The sequence below is a fragment of the Cucumis melo genome, chromosome 1, assembly GCF_025177605.1.
Source record: "Cucumis melo cultivar AY chromosome 1, USDA_Cmelo_AY_1.0, whole genome shotgun sequence".
Classification (NCBI taxonomy): domain Eukaryota; kingdom Viridiplantae; phylum Streptophyta; class Magnoliopsida; order Cucurbitales; family Cucurbitaceae; genus Cucumis; species Cucumis melo.
The window spans coordinates 21,147,342-21,160,468 of NC_066857.1; the positions used below are offsets into that span (position 1 = coordinate 21,147,342).

The 13,127-nt window shown below is 34.3% G+C and overlaps 2 protein-coding genes across 7 annotated transcripts; one reads left to right on the plus strand and one right to left on the minus strand.

The window, feature by feature from the left end:
• Positions 1-3,106: 3,106 nt before the first annotated feature.
• LOC103489661 (pentatricopeptide repeat-containing protein At2g42920, chloroplastic) lies at positions 3,107-4,907 on the minus strand. The gene has a single exon (XM_008448918.3). The coding sequence runs from the start codon at positions 4,871-4,873 to the stop codon at positions 3,221-3,223; it is 1,653 nt and encodes a 550-aa protein (XP_008447140.1). The 5' UTR covers positions 4,874-4,907; the 3' UTR covers positions 3,107-3,220.
• On the plus strand, positions 4,902-8,647 carry LOC103489662 (glucan endo-1,3-beta-glucosidase 3-like). 6 transcript variants are annotated; one of them, XM_051079882.1, is made up of 8 exons: positions 4,902-5,051; positions 5,401-5,465; positions 5,550-5,648; positions 5,900-5,934; positions 6,032-6,141; positions 6,921-7,373; positions 7,986-8,016; positions 8,117-8,647. In XM_051079882.1, the coding sequence occupies exons 3-8, from the start codon at positions 5,574-5,576 to the stop codon at positions 8,292-8,294; spliced, it is 882 nt and encodes a 293-aa protein (XP_050935839.1). In that variant the 5' UTR covers positions 4,902-5,051; positions 5,401-5,465; positions 5,550-5,573; the 3' UTR covers positions 8,295-8,647. The 6 variants fall into 6 exon arrangements, with proteins under 6 accessions (XP_050935839.1, XP_016900362.1, XP_050935837.1 ...); XM_017044873.2 differs by having other exon boundaries at positions 5,401-5,648; positions 5,866-5,934; XM_051079880.1 differs by having other exon boundaries at positions 5,401-5,648.
• The last annotated feature ends 4,480 nt before the right edge of the window (positions 8,648-13,127 follow it).

Sequence of the window (13,127 nt, forward strand, 5' to 3'; positions counted from 1 at the left end):
AATTAGATGTTGATTTCATTTATTTTATATATGAATAGCAGTAGTGAGAATGCAAGTACTACTGGTAATAATGAAACGCCTCCTCCCTCTCCTAATACAAGTCAAACTACAAAACATGTACCACCTCTACCTTCTAAGTCCAAAAGAAAGAGACTTAATAATAAATAAACTTCTTCCGTGTGGGATCAATTCACAAAAATGGAAGCGAGTGCTAACGATGGAGTTAGGTGCAAGTGTAACTATTGTAGCAAGGATTATGCATGTTATAGTAATATTTGTGAAACTAGCACTTTGTGGAAGCATTTAAGAAATCAATGTAAAAAGTACTCGTACAGAGAAGAAAATAAAGACAAACCACCTTAACTCTTGTACCTACAAATGATGGGAAGGGAGCTAATGTTAGTAATTTTGTGACTACATTGTTTAGTCAATCAGAATGTAGATTAGCATGGGCTAAGATGACAATTATGAATGAGTTGTCATTCAGATTTGATGAGACCGAGGGTTTTAGACACTTCTATAGTATTGCGTGTTTTAGGTTTGATGTTCCATCGAGAGTAACAATAGCTAGAGATATATATCAAATATATCTTGAAGAGAAGAAAAAATTGAAATTATTTTTACTTAAAAGCTCTCAAGAAATTTGTCTTACTACGGACACTTGGACTTCACTACAAAATGTGAACTACATGGTCATCACAACATATTTCATTGATTCTGAATGAGTTTTACATAAGAAGATTTTGAGATTTTGTCAAGTTGCTTATCATAAAGGGGAGACTATTGGGAGGGCAATTGAAAGTTGTTTGTTGGAGTGGGGGATTGAAAAAATCTTTATGATTACTATTAATAATGCAAGTTCCAACGATGTGGCTATTTCATATGTTAAGAGAAGACTTAAAAGTTGGAAATCCATTATTTTAGATGAAGAGCTATTGCATATGAGGTGTTGTGCTCATATAATCAATCTTATTGTAAATGATGAATTGAAAGATATGCATGATTCTATTGTAGTGTTCGTAATGCTGTGAGATAGGTACAATCATCACCTAAGAAAATGGAAAAATTTAAAGCATATATGAAGCAAGAAAAAATTCAGTGCAAGGCTCTTGTTTGTTTAAATGTAGCTACTAGGTGGAATTTTACATATTTAATGCTTGAACATGCAATTAAATTTGAAAAAGCTTTCAAAATTTTAGAGGAAGAGAAGGAGAACTCAGATTTTGTTGAGTGTTTTGAGGAAGATGATCGTGAAAATAAGAGATTGGTGCCCTCAAGTGTGTCTGATTGGTTGATGATGAATGTGTTTATAAAGTTTTTGAAAGGGTTTTATGAAGCCACTACAAAAATAAGTGGATCTTCATATGTGACTTCTAATGTTGGTTATAAGGAGATTAACAAAATTCAATTTATTTTGAACAAATGGAGCAACAACAACTCTGTTCTTAGTTTGATGGCTATGAATATGAAAACAAAGTTTAATAGTATTGGGGTTCGCATGAGAAGATGAATAAGTTGATTTTTGTGCTATGATGATTGATCCTCAGTACAAGTTAAAATACTTGAATTATTGTCTTTCCAATGTTTATGAGAGTGATGTTGTTAAGGATGTAGTTGAGAGCGTGAAGATGTATTTGTATCATCTATATGACTTTTACAAATCACAACATAACCCTTCTACTCAAATTAGTCATAGCACCGATGATCTTAAGCAATCAAACAATATTATTGTGGAAGTGGAGAATGATGAAGAAGTTGATCCATGAATAACATTTGTGTTTTGAGAGAAGAAGAAAGCTCAGAAGAAGAAAGCTCAATGGAAGTGGAGAATGACTTGACTTCTTATTTGTCTGACAAGGATGTAGTAGATAAAGATGAATTTGATATTATGTATCGGTGAAAAATGAATGGGTACAAATTTTCCATTCTATCAAAAATTGTTCGTGATGTTTTGGCAGTTCAAATATGTACGGTGGTTTCTGAATCTGTATTTAGTACATGTGGGAAGATTCTTGATTCATTTTGTAGTTATTTGACTCCTAGAACAGTCAAAACCTTGATATGTACGCAAAATTGGATTCGAGGAGGCTCGATGTTATTAGATCTTCATCTACAACTTGAAGAGTTAGAGACTTATGAGAATATTGAGACATGTAATTGATTACTTTCCTTATTGTTGACTAACATATATTATGCTAAGTATATTTTTATTTACTTTTGTATGATTTGTTTTGTAGGGAACCCGTCATCTTCTATTATTTTGAACTAATGAATTGGATTTGGAAGAAGAGCATATTGATAATTAGTATGAGTTTTTATAGCATTATATGTTATTTCCAAACAATCATCCAAAATCGTCATCCTCGTAACACACTTTGGACGTCAAGTTGGAGTGTTTTTTTTGTTATTGAACTTTAAACATTTTAATGTATTTTTAATGGACATTATTTAATTTTGAAGTTTTGAATCTATTTTTCAATTTGAATGGATATTACAGGACATTATTGACATTCCTATTTTGTGTGATTATTAATTTTTGTATGAATTTGAATTTTTGAATTTTTGAATGTATTTTTAAATTTTAATGAACATTGCTATTTTGTATGATTATTAATTTTTTTTTTTATGATTTTGAACATATTATCGTAGACTTAAAATAATATGAAAATTTGGGTTGAAAGAATATGAAAATGATGAAAATTGAATTCTTGCCGATATAAAAATTTGAAATACAATATAATTAAAAAAACCAATTAACTCGAATTTGGGTTAGGTTGATCCTTGAATGTTAAATCGATATGGTTCAAATTTTGTCAATCCGCTCACTTTGGATTGCTCCTTATTTTTTCTCGAACCCGGTCCAACCCGACTAATGTACATCTCTACATCTTACTGTCATTATTAAATACTGAGAGATGGAATCTGGTATGCTGAGATTAGGATCGTGATTGAGAATATTCTTGATACTGACTTTGCAGGTTTGACCTTCCCTCGAAGATGTTTGCTGGTGTGGAAAGATGATTTTTAAGATAGTGCTCTTCAGCTCACTGGTCAGGGGCCTCAGGTGTGGTAGTTTGTATTGATTGTGTTTAATGAAGAACACGTGGGACAAAAGTTCAATTTTTTTTTCCTTTCAAAATTTAAAGTAACTTTTGTATGGGTTTATATGCAAAATGAAGACGTTAGGAACATTTTCATAGTGTCATTTAGGTCTTAAACATTAATCTCCACACTCATTGATTTCAAATTCCTCTCCAAAAGCTCCTTTATCTTGTAGCATTACTCCCAATTGATCCAATACAAGGTAGATCTCTTGAGCTTTACGATGCAACCTCCCACCAGCAGCTATGAACTCATGAACTTCATCATCAACTTCAATCAAACTGCCCCCAGGTTCTTTCTCCACCTTCTTCATCCTCATCGCAACCCTTTTCTCCATTGCTCCCACAAAGTTATTCCTCCAAGCATGGATATTCGCCATTAGAACATAACCCATGGTTTCTTCTGGATCCAATTCATTAACTTTCTCTGCTGCTCTCTTTGCCATTTCTGTGTTCCCATAGATTCTACAAGCTGAAAGCAAACACCCCCATATAATTGCATCTCCCTCCATCGGCATGGTTTTTATGAACTGCTCTGCTTCTTCAAGAAACCCAGCTCGGCTGATCATGTCCACCATTAAATTGTAGTGTTTTATTGATGGTTCAATTCTATATGTGTTTTTCATCCGTGAGAAAAATCTCATGCCTTCATCCACCATTGCACCGTGATTACAAGCTGTTAATACAGCCATAAAGCTAATAGAATCTGGTTTAAGACTTGAAGATTCCAGCATTTTGAATAGCAAAATTGCTTCCTTTTCACAGCCATTCACAGCCAGGCCAAAGATCATTGAGTTCCAACTGGATAATCCTCTGTTGGGTATTTTCTCAAACACTTGGAGGGCATTCCCTATGCTACCACATTTGCAGTACATATCTATGATTGCTGTAACAACAATGGCATTCAACTGTAGATTGTTCTTCTTTATGTATTCGTGAATCCATTCCCCTTGTCTGAGGGCTCCAATTTGAGCTGAAGCATTTAACAAACTCACCATAGTAAACTCACTAGGCTGGATTCTCTCTTCTTGCATTTTGATAAACAGCTTTAGAGCTTCTTTGAACATACCATTTCTAACATACCCTCCAATCATAGAATTCCAAGAAATTGAGTTTTTAACAGGCATTTTATCGAATAGCTTCCTCGACTCATCAATTTCCCCACATTTAGCCAAACCTAGAATCATGGAATTCCAGGAAACGACATCAAATTCCATTTCTTGGTTAAATATTCGACGTGCTTCACTCAAAAACCCACCAGTAGCATACATGTACAAAATTGTGTTTCTGATAAAAGGGTCAAACTGAAGGCCTAATTTTATTATCCTCCCGTGAAGCTGAGCTCCATCATAGGCAAGTCCAAGTTGAGAGTAAGCTTTGAAAATTGATGGGTAAGTCAATCTCTGTGGTTCTACTTGTGATGAAACCAACATGTCGATGAAAAGAGAGAGAGCAATTTGAGGGTTTGAGCTTTGAGAGAAGCCTCTTATTACTGTATTCCAAGAAAAGAGATTAGGGTTTTGCATTTGCAGAAATACCAAATATGCGTAATCCATATTACCCAACGGAGAGGCACAAAAGGCTAAAATTCGGCTAGCAGCAAAAGAGTCAATGGCCTGACCGGATTTTATCAGGTGGGCATGAAATTGTTGCAGGTCTCTCATGGTGGTGCAATACTTATCCACCATTGAAAGGTAAGGTTGGTTGGAAATGATCAATTTTGATGTTGATATTGGTGAAAGTGAAGGGAGCCCACAAAAACTTGCTAACATGTTTCACTTCCGATTCTCCGGTTTCAGTTTTTTCTTCAGAGAACTTACAAAGTGGCTAAAGAAGGTGGTAGAACTTTGCGGTGGTGTGGCCTTGGCAGAAACTCAGTCGTCCAATTCCAATCTAAGGCAGGGCCACTATCCACCCAAAAAGAGGAGTCATTATACACATGGGCCATAGGTATTGTTTCTTTCTAATCCAGCTATAGTGCAAATGGCAGGCTTAGGATTCACTTTTGGCCTTCCACTTTATAATCATTTTCAACTTCACCATTTTTTTGTTTTGAAACTTTTGGCCTGGACTGGACCTGAATTGAGGACTTCCATTCAAAATGTGCAGAACTTTTTCCTATTTGGGTTTTCTTTAGAATATTCATGCCCTGGTTAGATATTAAAAATATTGATGTCTTTATGTAGCTAATGTTTGGTATTTGGGCTATTTTGAGTTTATCAAAGATTGCCTATAATTCATACATCAAACACTGTTTATAAATTTATGTATAAACATAGCATATGAACAATCTTGTCAGGATTGATGATCTGACTGAATTTCCTTCAACTAGCTTGGACTTGTTGTATATTTCGCAAGGGATGTGTAAGTAAAAAAAATTCAGTGGTGACTCAGACTCTTTATCCTCCAAATTAGGATTGCAAATTAATCAATTGTCACTGTGGTTAGTCAAGATTGTGGGATCAGAAGGAAATGATTAGGCTGGAAAAAGATGAACCAATTTTAATACATCCATGCCGGAGTGGCCAGAAAGGAAAAGGAAAAAAGGTAAACATATCATAACCATCATTACATCAAAGATTATCAGTAATCAGCCCACATTAAAGAACTAAATTTCAATCATATCTTTCTTTTTGCTTTCTTTTTGTTAAACATCCTCGGGCTTCCCCCCCATTTCCCTCTCTTTTCCTTCCTCTGTTTCTCATTTGCTCGCACCACCCTACGCCCTATGTCTACTTTCTCTCTCTCCACCCAAATAAAAAAGGAGCACTTGTACTTTCGAAATGGATATTTTACAGGACAAGAAGTGTAAAGTCTTCAACTTTTCGACAAGGTAATGATGCCACTCCACAATATTTTCTCCAATTCTCTATATTTAAACCAGAAAGAAAGCAGGCATCTATGGTAACTAAGTAACTATCATCTAAAAGTGGGAGGATGAGGAACAGCCTGCTCATTAGAGGAAGAACAGGAGGATTGGCCCATGAATGGGTTATACAGAGCTTAATATTCCTCGTTCTTGGTCATTTTCTCTATCCAGGTGACTGATTGTTCGTTTCTTCTGTAAATTTGGAGTTTATATGATGATCAAACGACTATCTAGATATTTCAATTACAGGCATTTAGTGCATTCCAATTGATTTTCTTTCCTTTATACAGATAAAGCATGTACCTTCTCTTCTCTCATCAAGTATCCTCTACGCAACCTTAATAGCCCATTAATTGTATTTTTGTTCTCTGCCATATTATTCAAACTTGACATTTTTTTAATGGCCATATTTATTGTTTAATTTTCATCTGTCTTTTTTTTTCCAGAACTGAACAAATTGAATATTTTGTTTCTTGTCTTTCTTCCCATTTGGTCTCCCGGGAATAACTGTTCTGAATTGAAGATTGTGAATTTTAAATTGCTTTTAAATTTGAGTTGCTTGAAATTTGGGATCTAATGTGGCAAGTTAATTATTTTCATCTTGTTGATTCATAATTTAGGACAAAGAGAATTTAGAGTAAACATTCTATTATTGTAAACTTCACTCATGCTGGCCTGGAATCTTTCTATGATATGCTCAAACAAGCGTCTACAGGGGCTCCCTAGATTTTTACAGGCTAATATGAACTTCAACAACTTTTACTTCACTGCACTCTTTGCCTACTGATGATGAATTTTAACTGAGCTTTCTTGTATTTTCATCAAGATTTATGTTGTTTTGTTCAATGAGCAATTCTGGCTCAAGAGGATGAATTTATTTTTATTTCTAAAATAACAATGTGGGGGGAAAAATATAGTTTAAATTTTGTTTCTGGGATCCAAAATGACAGGACACGCGAGAGAGCTAAGCCACGAAAATCAGAAATTTAGTTCCCGGCCAGTTTTCACCTCTCAAAGGGATATCACCACCCCTATAACAACCGTTCCCACAATAATTCTTTCCAACCCCACTGCCTCGACTCCATTTATCAATCCAACTTCAACTTCAGACACGTATTCTCCGGCCATGGAGTCTCCCAAAAGATCATCTCCACCGTCGTCAGGGGCTAGTTGGTGCATTGCTAGTCAAAGTGCATCACAAAAGGCATTACAAATTGCTCTAGACTACGCATGTGGCTATGGTGGTACTGATTGTTCAGCAATTCAAGCTGGTCAGAGGTGTTACAACCCAAACACCATTCATGATCATGCCTCCTACGCCTTCAATAGCTACTATCAAAAGAATCCTGTTCCAAACAGCTGTAACTTTGGTGGGACTGCTGTCATCACTAGCACTGATCCAAGTATGTTGCTTCCTTCAAAAGTTGTTTCTTTGTTGCCTCACTTGATAATAATGTGTTCTTTTTCTATTCTCTCTCCTTTCTTTTTTTCTTTTTGGGGGTGAGGTAAGAGAAAGCGGAGAAGATCAGGCTAACTTATTATAATCTGGTAACAAGTCCAAAGAATCAAAGAATTTCAAATTGTTGCAATGCTAACTGAGAGTTTCTTCTGAAGGTCCAGAAGCTTTGCAAATATTAAAAAAAGCAGCCGTCGTGAACAAACTCTATTTGCCCTCTCTCACCTTCTTTAAACCTTCTACGAGAAATGTGGATATAAAGACAATTAATCCTTTCTTACTTTGAAGTTAATGATCAAAACCCCAAATCTAATAGTCAGAGGAAATTCAGCCCCCACAACGCACACTTTTTCCCCTTTTCCAAGTTGGGTTAGTGAAGGGAAGAAGGTTGGGTGTGTCTGTAGGGACTATAAAGTGATGTGAATTATTGAAGCTATAATGGGCTGTAGTGGAATTCTTCTTTCTGCAACTGCAAAATGTTTGACATAAAACTTCATAGATTGACTCTCTCTTTCTATAAAGTCTTGTTTATGTCTTTTCTCACCACTTTTTTTTTCAGGTACTATGGCATGTCAGTACACATCCACTAGGTACAAACCCCATCTTCCATTGCTAACATTTGCCTTCTTTCCTTTCCTGCTACCAACATTCATTTCCTAACAATGACACTGCCATTTTTCAACTCTTCAGCACAAGTTCATCAGTTCTAAACACCACAAATTCCAAGGGATCAACCGTGTTTGGTGCTGTACCCTCAAGTCCCTCTCCTTCAGCAGCAACCTGTCAAGAAATAAAAGTTCTTCAACAACTATTGTCGTTGACAATTGTTTCTCTAACATTATTACACACCAACTATCTTCATGGCTGATTGGGACTGTAAAACCAACTTAATTTCTTATAAAACTTTGCATTTACTTCACCCAATTGAAGTTGCTTGAAAGAACTGCAGAGTTCGGATTCAGGAACAGACATTTCTGGGACATGGTTTTCAGCCTCCTTGAAAAGTAAAGCTAATTTAGTAAAGAGCAAAGTGAAGACTTTTCAATGTTGTGTTGGATCGAGAGCACATGCACATGTCTTGTTGTTCATTGGGGAAAAGAAGTAGTAACAATACATGAACCTAATCTTGTTGTTTGTATTGTACATTTTGTACCTTTCCTCTTGAATTCCTCTGTGTGCTTTTTCCTTTGATAATATAGTGTTTTACTTTTAATTGCCAAATGAATAATGGGATTATCCAATTTTTAAGTATTATATTATAATAAATGATAAATGATAAAAAATAAAGAAAGAAAAACGAATCTTTGATTCCTTTTCCACACCACATTGCTTTTTATTTCCTCGTATTTCGGTGGATACTTTTTTGTTTTTCCTTACCATACCTTACGAATCACGCAATGCTTCATTCACTTCATTTTAAATATTAATTTTACTTGCAAATTTGTGCTTAGGTCCTTCAGTAACTCAAAATTTTTAAATGCTAGAATACAAAGTGCACGTGCCAGGACCTTTTTTTCTTTTGAAATTATCCATGTTATCTTTCTTTTTATACATATTCATATATATAAAGAAAATAGTATTGAATTGAAAAACAACTATAAAGAAGCATAATATGACAATTAAACAAAATATTAGCTTACTAAACTAATACATTTTTAACATTGAGATAGAGGATAAACTTCCAATTTCAAAGGAGGGAGTGAATGATTGAGATGATCTTACTTAGACTTACTAAATAAGTAACCTCATTATGTATAATTTTTTTTTTGTTAAATTTTCAATATTTGAATTTAACGAATGTTTTGTTGTTTGTCCTTGAGCCTTTGCCAATGGTCGTTGTAAAATTGAATAACACTGAAAACTACCAAAGACAATAAAATTAAATTAATAAATTGCACAAACTCAAATTTATTTTGAAACTAAAGTTTGGATTTTGTATATATGCATTGGTTATTAATAGAGTAAAAGAGAGAGAAAAGTATTGTGTTGTGATAATGTTTTAAGTAACTTAATTTATTAAATTATAAACAATAAATAAATATGAAGTGTATGGTTGTCGTTTTAATTACAATGACTTTAACACTTCTAAAACTTCTTCATTTTTTGTTTTATATCTTTCAACTTCCTTTAGACTTCCAAGTATTTTGAGAATGTTTCAAATCTTCTATTAGAATCTTCATTGTCAAACTTGTAAATTTACCACAATGTATTAGTAACCATATAATAGTTTAAATAAAATTAAATAAACTATGGTAAATCTAAAATTTGTTTAAGATATGGTCTTTTTATTAAAAAAATTCAATTATTGACATAATACAAATGCATGTTCAACATCAAATCTACAAACTTATCGAAATCTATTAGTAACAATAGTTTAAATCAAAATTAAATAAACTATGATAAATCTAAAATTCATCAAGACAAAGGTTTTTTTATTAGAAAAAAATCTAGTATTGACATATATACTACAAATGAAACAACTTAGCATAGAAATTTGGAAATTTGATTTGCTTACCAAATGCATATCACTATTTATAGAAAATGCAAATGCTATATACAATATATATGTTACTTTTTTTTAGGTATAGTTGATGAAATTTGAAATGAGTAACAAACAATATTTATCAAAATTTAAATATTTGTAACCATCATCTTAAATTTTTTTCCAAGACAGAGAGATTTCCAAACTCATTCATTCTAAAAAAAAGGAAAAAAACATGAGTAAAAAAAAGAAGAGCAACCTAATAAGTAGAGAGAAATTCAAACGTTTTGTAAGAAAATGATTGAAGATAGGTCTATATATATAGTTGAAGAAGATAAAAAATTACAAAGTCTTTTCGGATCTCATCATTAGATATAAATTCATAAATATTAGAAATTAAATTATTGAAATAAATAGATAAAACTTTCCTATTCTTACATTTTTTATCTCCTAAATAATGTGATAGGCATAAAGGTAAGAATTTGAAAAGATAATCAATAGTTAACATTAACTTTATTCTTTATATTAAATAAATAATAAAATAATATAATTAAAAAATTTCTTTTACAAAAGCCATTGAATGTTTGCGAGGTTTTTTTTTAGTTTTTAATTTAAACAATAAATATTGTTTATTTTAAAATATAGGATCATGTTGTAAATTTAAAATTTAGCAAGGAGTAGAATTGTTCGGAAATAATTCTCTTCCTAAGCCACTTTTAATACAGTAAGAATAAGGATGAAGATAAGGATACATACATACATACATACATACTTCTAAACTTTGATTGATAATTTAACTTGTGCTATTTTCTCTCATTTATAAGAAAATCAATATCTATTTTATGTTTTGAAGGAGAAATTTTTTTTTATTAATTATCAGAATAAAAAAAGGTAACAATTTTTTTTAAAGTATCCTACATAAAAAAATAAAAACAAAATTTACATAAAACATCTAAGATATACTATAAAAACATATTGTTCACACAAGATTTCTAGAGAAATTTGGTTCGTGGAGTTGAACTTGTGTTCATGTTGTATTTATATTGATTTGATGCGATGTGGTTCGATTTCTAGAATTTGATCCTTTAATTCTCTCAGCTGGATATTACGCTTGATTTGAGGAAGCAGAGACGGAGAAGGGAGTCTTCTAGCTATTTGGAGAATTCTCTCTAAGCCTTCTAGAGCAAAAAATTTTCAACTCCGAAGAGAACTCCTCTATTTATAGAGTTCTTTGGTAGGCTTTTATGGTCTTGCGTCTAGTTGGTCCATGGACCAGACCCATTGACTCAACTATTTAACTTTGGCTAAATTAAGCTTATTTTTTTTGGCTCAATTGAATTTTAGCCCAAATAAATAATATGTAATTGAATCAAAATAATTAATTTGATACAACTGTCATAATAAAGACACGTAACATCATTAGAATTAGCCAATTTGTTAATTCTTATTTCATTTACCCTTTTACAAGCAATATGAAGAACAATAATCATCAAACCACCAGACTTCTTAGAATAAAAATTAAAAGACATCTTTTTGAATGTTTTTCATAGCACGCTCCAAGTTCATAGAATTGTTCTTGACATTATTGTTGCATATTGTTACACATCACCATGAACTTGTGTTAGTGTAACGCCTCGAATTTTCGAGGTAAACTTTTCTTACGTTTTATATAATTGTTCGGGAATGTTAAATTTTGGATTAATTTCTGAAATTCTGAATTTATATTTGTAAATTTATATAATAATAATATAATAGTAATTATATTATTATTATTATTAGTATTTATTATTATTTATTTATTTTTAAAAGTTAATATATATATATATGTATATAATAATATTTTATATATTATTATTATTAATTAAAATTTAAAAATTAATATATATATATAAATATATATAATAATATTCTATTTATTATTATTATTAAAAGGTTATATATATATATATATATAATAATAATAAATTTTTTAAAAAAAAAAACCCTAGAGGCGCGCGTTTCCTCCCCCCAGCATCGTCTTCTTCGTTTTCACCTTCCTCGCGCGCCGCAGCCGTCTCTCTCTCTCTATTCCGTTTCAGCGCCGCCGTCCACCATCTCTTCTCCGTGCACGCCGCGTCTCCACCTTCCCCGCCACGTTCCGTCTTCTTTTCCGCCTCCAGCATCGTCAGCTTCATCGTGTTCGTCCGCCGCGACCTCCCTGCCATTTCGGATCTCCTCTCGGCTTCAAATCGTCCGACCGTGTCCGTCGTCAAGCCGTCGTCCTCCGCCGCTTGAGAACAGAGCGAGTCGTCGGATTCCACCCAGCCGCGACTCACCCCGTCGTCGAACGCCGAAGTTGTCGTTGAGGTCGCCCCGGTTCCAAGCTGACCCGACCCGAGACCCATTTGCAGCCGAGCCACGAGCCACAAGCAAACCCAGCCGAGCCGCGAGCCACCAGCAGATCCAGCCGAGCCGCGAACCACAAGCCGAGCCGAGCCGTAAGTTGACTTGAGCCGAGCCGCGAGCCGAGCCACGAGCCGAGTCAAGCCGAAGACCGAGCCGAGCCGCGAGCCACGAGCCGAGCCGAGCCGAGCTGTGAGCCGAGCCGTGAGCCAAGGCCGAGCCGAGCCGAGCCGAAGGTGAGCCAAGCCGAGCCGAGCCACCTAAGCCATATTTTCCTCCCTCCACTTCGGGTCACGGTGAGTCTTCGGTGAGGATTATTATGATGAACTTCCTAATGTTGCTACGTCCGATTCGAATTTGAATATTGTAATAAGATTTGGTCCCACCTTTTCTCCCTTGAAGGTATTAAGGAGTTGACGTTCAAGTTTTCGGGTTCCGCGGCAGGCTTGGTTGGAGATAGCTTTCTTCTCCTTGGGTAAGTCAACGGATGTTGCTTAGGACCATTTAAAATGAATTCTACTAGTATTATCGATTAAAAACCTTCGTGTCTTCGTTTAGGTGGATCCGTTGAGCGTGGACTCGATCGAGGGGCATAACCAAGTTTCAGGTAAGGGTTTTCCTACTACTGGACCTCAGATCGAGGCTGGAAACGTAGTAATCCACAGGGGATTACACGTTAGTGACTGTATTGAATAACTGTATGTGTGTTGACTGTTAAGCACTGTTATTATATTTTGTCTGATGTAAAGGTACTGTGACTGCTAATTGTAGATTGGGATTCTATATTGATGGACCTTGAAGTTACGGTTCAGTATGTAGTAATCATTGGTCTGGATG

What these genes read in the sequence shown, in the direction of transcription:
- LOC103489661 (XM_008448918.3), bottom strand. Translation starts at nt 4,873, where the DNA reads ATGTTAGCAAGTTTTTGTGGGCTCCCTTCACTTTCACCAATATCAACA.
- LOC103489662 (XM_051079880.1), top strand. Translation starts at nt 5,574, where the DNA reads ATGATTAGGCTGGAAAAAGATGAACCAATTTTAATACATCCATGCCGG. An exon ending in AGAAAGGAAAAGGAAAAAAG is followed by an intron (nt 5,649 to 5,899) that starts GTAAACATATCA and finishes GATATTTTACAG; the next exon opens with GACAAGAAGTGTAAAGTCTT. An exon ending in TGGTCATTTTCTCTATCCAG is followed by an intron (nt 6,142 to 6,920) that starts GTGACTGATTGT and finishes CCAAAATGACAG; the next exon opens with GACACGCGAGAGAGCTAAGC.